Source organism: Electrona antarctica (assembly GCF_951216825.1).
Source record: "Electrona antarctica genome assembly, chromosome: 12".
Lineage (NCBI taxonomy): Eukaryota > Metazoa > Chordata > Actinopteri > Myctophiformes > Myctophidae > Electrona > Electrona antarctica.
The window spans coordinates 12,061,195-12,067,686 of record NC_136793.1 but is presented as its reverse complement, the minus strand read 5'-3'; the positions used below and the strand labels follow the sequence as shown (position 1 = coordinate 12,067,686).

Here is a 6,492-nt window from a genome sequence, read left to right as displayed (position 1 = left end):
TGTTGAACCAAAGTTGTGTTTGCTTTAAAACATTAATATATTCAAGACTTGCACACATTTTCACAATTATCAAAAGTATAGATCTACATGCTCATAGCGAAGCACACTATGAGCTAAAAGTGTATGGCCTTTTGAAATGAGCGGATAGAAGTATTTGTGTTTTATGAAATAAAAGTATCAACTAGTATAAGATCTAGTATGTTGTCGAAATCAATGAAAAACATAATTTTCATAATTGTCTCTTTTTTTTAATCGTACAGTCGAAAAGCATGATTTTCATCATTTTTATTTATTTATTTTATCCTTCACCCCCCACTATTCGGAGCACGCCAAATCAAATGGTGTCGGGCACCTAGTCTCGTATGTTATGATTTAAAGGTATATTCAGTGATTTGACTTAATTCAAATATCACTTATTTTTTCTTTTTTTCTGGATAATCCTCCCTACTATAGAGTGTGCTGACCATATAAGGAGTTCCTCCCTGTCCCCAGTGAGCCCCTGGGGTCAAAAAACCCTAGTTTCAGTTTTGGTGGCGGGTGGCAAAGCCTTCATCCAATCAGGATGAGAGGGGCCTTCCTCCAATCATGATCGAGTGCCTTGGTGCACATTATGTTGGCCTGTTGCACTTCCCCCCACTGTAGAGCGTGCATGTGCACATTTTGTTACCGTGGCGGACTGGGTGGTTTTCCAAATCAACCAAATCACTGAATGCTCCTTTAAGAAACAAACCACAAACCATTTTCAAATGTAATTCCCTTTTACTTTATTGGAAAAGAATTACAGACAGTATGCTGCAGCATAAATCTGTGTCGCGTTTGCCATGCTTTCCTCATAAAAAAGTCACCTGGATGGAACATTTAGCATTGTACTCTGTCACGAGTGCCATCTCCATTAAACTTAAAACCCTATGTACATTGTTGACCGGAGTCCCTCAGAGGTCTGTAGTTGGCCTCTTGAGTGGTGCTAACCGCTCCAACATTGTGTGTGTCTGGGTGTCAATATAATTATTATGAGTTCCACCCCCTATGATGTCATGTGAGATCATGTGGATCTATACATCATCATCATACATCATTGAGCCCCTCCGAGGTAACGTCTGGCTTTCAGACATGATATCATGTGGCAGCAAAGTCTATGGACTTTTTATGTTTGCTTTAAGCAAACACCATCATCAAATACTTAATAGTGGGTGCAGCAGCACTGAAGTCCCAGTTACCTCAAAGGCACTGCTCACGTCACACTGGGGTGTGCTATTTTTGAGGGGTGCTAGCCCCTCCAATGCATGGCGTTTGAAGATTACGTCACATGGCAGCCAAGTCTATGGAATGTTTCATGTTTGTTTAGAGCACTTGTGATGTAAATCGTTTGCCAGACAAGTCTATGGACTCTATGGACTATGAGGATATTACAATGTTTGTTTAGAGCACTTATGATGTAAAACCGTTTTCCAGCCAAGTCTATATGGACGTTTGTTTAGGGCACTAAATAACGACGTAAGGCGTCATGTGGCCGATATATATATACAGTGGGCGCCCCTCATTTCACACAAGTGTGATTTCTTTCCCTCTCCACCCTGGTACAATACCTTTTCAGATGGGAAGCCATCTACGTGTAACCTGACTCCGCCAGATGGGGCAGTAGAGAGTACACATGTTCCCCCCTGGGAACCTGTGTACTCTCTGCTGCCCCATCTGGCGGAGTCAGGTTAATCTACTGTACGTGGCAAAATACATATACTTTTGGAGGGTCTTTGGCACGAAAATGTTTGAGAACCACAGATTTAGGTCTCAGGTCTGGGAAGGATAATAACAAATCACACTTGTGTGAAGTGAGCGGGAGGGGTAGACATGCACACAAAGCCACACATTGGAGAGGTTAGCAGTTAGCACTGCTCAAAAACAAGGGTCCCTGTGATGACTACGGACTTTGTGGACACCCTGCACATGGCATCACTCTGACACGACGATATAAAGCTGGACCGAAATCCGTTGTCAAAGTTAAAAATCTGTTTTACTGAATTGTGAAACAAACCGACACCCAACCTCGCAAACTTGGGTCAGTAGCTTCACAAGTTTCGCTAAACTCTTCTGCGTTGAACCTCCCTGCTTGTCACAGTTTGTGACTTGGACTGTGCCAAAAGAGATCTTTAACTCTAGAACCAAACACTGCAGAGTAGATCAGCTATTTTTGGTGCGCGTCACTGCGCGCAACAAAGTGTATCAAAAGCCCTTAATATCTTCAAAGGGAAGTGAATTGCTTTGAAAACAGGCGGCGAGAAACATTAATCCTTGATGTGCACCGTCATCCAATGCAATTGCATTAACCTCGTAATGTAATCGGAAAAGCTGCACGTATAAAAACAGAACATATTGCATTCTTGGCATGTTTCTTATAAGCTCTGACACAACAGAAAGGCAAAATAAGAATGGCGGCATGTTGTGAAAAGTCCTGGTCGAAACAGAAGCATCGCTCAGTCGCTGAGTAAGTTGTCGCAGTAGGCTTCAAACACACATACTGTACTTGGTTTACGTTGTACCCACACAGCAACTCACCTCACTGCACTCACACTCACACACACAAATAAAACAACTACATTCTGCACGGCCTCAGTATTCAATCTCGTTGAAGTTTTCTGAGAAGCCAGAGTATGGAATAACATCACCAGGGTCTGAGGAGAGAGAGAGAGATATACAATTATTTTCTTTCTTTCTTTCTTTCTTTCTTTTCTGCAAAGTACTGCATCGGGGCTACAAGCATCTGTAAACAAGATCAAAGTGTTGTACAGATGTAAAGTATTCACCTTTACAGGGCCCTCTTTTCAGCGAAATATCGTCGATAGCGATATCACTTCTTAACGTTGGGCCTCGAATCGCTTCAATTATAATCTGAAAAACACAAAATGTCCATATGAAACTGAGTACATTTGATATCTATCAATATCATTTCAGATATATAAGTAAGCATAAACAAGCATTTTCTTCTTCCATAATGGTATGTTTTGTTTGAATTATCTTAATCTGAAAAGTGACTAGTAACTCTAACTATGAGAGTGTAGAATTGGAACCAAATTGACTCATACGGGTCTATTTGGTTGCATTTGTACACTCTCAGAGTTAAACACTTGTAAATCGGGTCCCAGAGATAAACAATATAATCAAATGATAAATCAAATGGGTGTTTGTTGTCTGATGCATTGGATCTCAAAGTGGGGTCCGGAGACCCCCATGGGGTCCCCAGCTAAAGTAGTAGTCACAATCATTTTAACCACTTTATCCATTTATATGTTGGCAAAAACAGCAGATCTGCTATTTTCAATCATTTTCCTCCACCACGGACATTCCAAAACGGATCTGTGTGATCCGGTTTCGAAAAAACAAAAAAAACAATCATATTCCTGTGGTGTGTTCCAGTTGGCGTACGCCATTTTGGAAAGAATACCCTTCCCTAGAGTCTGTTTGGGGCTTTCCTTGACATGCAAACGGTTGAGAAGCACTGCAGCGGACGGGGCGGTACCTGATGCCTGGCGGTACACGTGTAGTCCGCGGTGGCGCGCAGCCAGCCCACGCCCTGCTCCCCCCGACGCCTCCACAGCAACGTGTCCTTCTCCTGGTGGGGCTGGCGCAGGAGCACGCTCAGGATGCCGGAGCCGGAGCCGTACATCTGGTAGTGGAAGGCCAGACACTGGGGGTCCCGGGACCCCCGCAGGTCCGACGACAGGAGCCGCGCCTTCTGACCCGGACGCATCAAAGACGCTTCGATGTACAGGAAGTGACCTGCAGCAGGGAGGGAGCACGAGTACACGTGTGAGACACGGACTCTGATAATGGGGCCATTCTGGTTCAAGGGTCTAACTCCACTTTCACTAGTAAGAGACCACACCTTCGCTCAAGTTTAGCAGTTTATTGAAACAGAATGAGGAATGGGGTGAGGAACCCAAGGTAGGGCGAGACTCAGGGTGGGGGCGTAGTCTCTGGAGCTGACAGCCATCTTTGCTCTACTCGGAATGAGCGGTTGGTCGTCTCTGCTCCGTCACTGCCCCCCCCCTGGATTCCTAGAGAATCGAGGCGGAAGGAGGAGGTTGGGGTGGAGGAGGTTGGCAAATTTGAAGAATGGCAAAAATAGCCGATCTACAAGTGCAGTACTTACTCACAACCCATGTTTGGTCTGTCGTGGAGCAGAACAAACAACTTGGTTGAGAGATCGCAGGTGTATTTATACTGTGGTGATTGCACCGGGGATTGGCCGGGTGATAATGAAGGGCAGGTGAGTTTGATAAGGAGGGAGGAGTGGTTGTTAAGGAGGGAGGAGTGGTTAAGGTCAAGCGGAAGGAGGTCTCTTCTCCCGAAACTGCGTTGTATAAATACAACTTCCCAAGGGAGGGAACGGCTTGTAATTTTGCACAAATGCTCACTTTAGGATATTAAACTGTTGACTATAGAGAGTATGTAGACTATGCGCTACATCACTTTTCCACTGAGACAGTCATCTAGACTGAGTGGCAAAACATTGAGCAGCATGGAGCATCGTTTGGAAGCTGCTTGCACATAATGAAAACGAGCGCTTAATTCCAAACCCTGACACTTGGAAAAATTATCACCAGCACGGAATGTCTTGACAGAAAGTAGCTCATAAGATGTCTGTGGTGGATTTTTATGAAACAACCATTTTTCAGATAGAAAGTGGATAATTAAAGTTTCCGTACAGCTGCAATGTTGGTGAGTTTAATGTTGTTAAATACAATCAGTTAGCACTTTTCTGTTTGGATGTATGGGCTGTCAAGGCCAGAAAGTAGTTTTTTGACACTCAGTATCCCACATAACTTCTGGGTACGATGATGTCATGCGCATATCCTCTAGTATATAATGTCTCACACAACTCTCACACATTTAAACAAAAATACACTTTCACTACAGAGAGACTTTCACTACAGTATCAAATGTCAAACATTGTTAGCCTACTTTTTCGGCAAATAGAAAAAATGTGTTCCAATGAATCCAAGCTCTTGTTAATACTAATTAATTAACTTTTAATTTATAAAATCCACAGACAACCACAACCTGGCGTCCCTATTTTGGATGTCATTATAGGTGAGGTGAAATTCTTTGAAAATAGCAAATCTACAAGCTCACAATTGCTCGTTGCTCGTTGTGAGCTTGTATCTCTCATTTATGAAAAACTAAACATTGAATTATTAACTTGAGCGTTCAAGTTACTAACTTGAACATGTAATTATAATTTTTTCTCTCTCAATGGCCACTTTGGCACACAGGTTTCTGCCGGACAACAGTGACGATATACGTCGATCCAAGGGAAGCAATGAATGTTTGACTCACCCACCCCAGTGGTGTGGTCCCCTCTAGGGCCAGTGTAGGAGGTGAATGTTTGACTCACCCACCCCAGTGGTGTGGTCCCCTCTAGGGCCAGTGTAGGAGGTGAATGTTTGACTCACCCACCCCAGTGGTGTGGTCCCCTCTAGGGCCAGTGTAGGAGGTGAATGTTTGACTCACCCACCCCAGTGGTGTGGTCCCCTCTAGGGCCAGTGTAGGAGGTGAATGTTTGACTCACCCACCCCAGTGGTGTGGTCCCCTCTAGGGCCAGTGTAGGAGGTGAATGTTTGACTCACCCACCCCAGTGGTGTGGTCCCCTCTAGGGCCAGTGTAGGAGGTGAATGTTTGACTCACCCACCCCAGTGGTGTGGTCCCCTCTAGGGCCAGTGTAGGAGGTGAATGTTTGACTCACCCACCCCAGTGGTGTGGTCCCCTCTAGGGCCAGTGTAGGAGGTGAATGTTTGACTCACCCACCCCAGTGGTGTGGTCCCCTCTAGGGCCAGTGTAGGAGGTGAATGTTTGACTCACCCACCCCAGTGGTGTGGTCCCCTCTAGGGCCAGTGTAGGAGGTGAATGTTTGACTCACCCACCCCAGTGGTGTGGTCCCCTCTAGGGCCAGTGTAGGAGGTGAATGTTTGACTCACCCACCCCAGTGGTGTGGTCCCCTCTAGGGCCAGTGTAGGAGGTGAATGTTTGACTCACCCACCCCAGTGGTGTGGTCCCCTCTAGGGCCAGTGTAGGAGGTGGGCGTCTGTCCTCGAACCCGCAGCCAGTCTGCGTCGTCCCGCTCCTTCTCCTGAACGAAGCCACACATGCCTTGCTCAAAGGTGCACTGGCCTTGCAGGGAGGCTCGAGATGCTGCAATCAAACACGCAACCATATCAACCCTGTATACACATGTCCCCGTCGTGGGTGCACTGCAAATAGACAAACAGCTGGTGAAACATTTGGGCACAAATAGGCGAGCATTCAACAACGTCTTACCCGCAGTAAGCTGGCAGTCTCCCAAGGTGACGGTGATGTCATCGATGGCTACGAGGCCACAGTCCCAGAAGTTCTTGCATATACTGACAAACACCACCTGCAAGTCAAGACACGTGTGCATGTGTGCACGCACGCGCACGCACGCACGCATGCACACACGCACACACGCACACACACACA

General features: G+C 45.7%; 1 protein-coding gene across 1 annotated transcript in view; it reads right to left on the bottom strand.

The window, feature by feature from the left end:
• Nucleotides 1-747: 747 nt before the first annotated feature.
• mamdc2a (MAM domain containing 2a) overlaps nucleotides 748-6,492 on the bottom strand; it is a 52,227-nt gene continuing 46,482 nt past the window's right edge. Inside the window, exons 11-15 of the mRNA XM_079516427.1 lie at nucleotides 6,313-6,409; nucleotides 6,031-6,186; nucleotides 3,515-3,774; nucleotides 2,802-2,886; nucleotides 748-2,669 (exon numbers count right to left, since the gene is read on the bottom strand). Coding sequence (XP_079372553.1) covers nucleotides 2,608-2,669; nucleotides 2,802-2,886; nucleotides 3,515-3,774; nucleotides 6,031-6,186; nucleotides 6,313-6,409 — 660 coding nt within the window. The 3' untranslated portion in view covers nucleotides 748-2,607. The remainder of the gene's footprint in view (nucleotides 2,670-2,801; nucleotides 2,887-3,514; nucleotides 3,775-6,030; nucleotides 6,187-6,312; nucleotides 6,410-6,492) is intronic.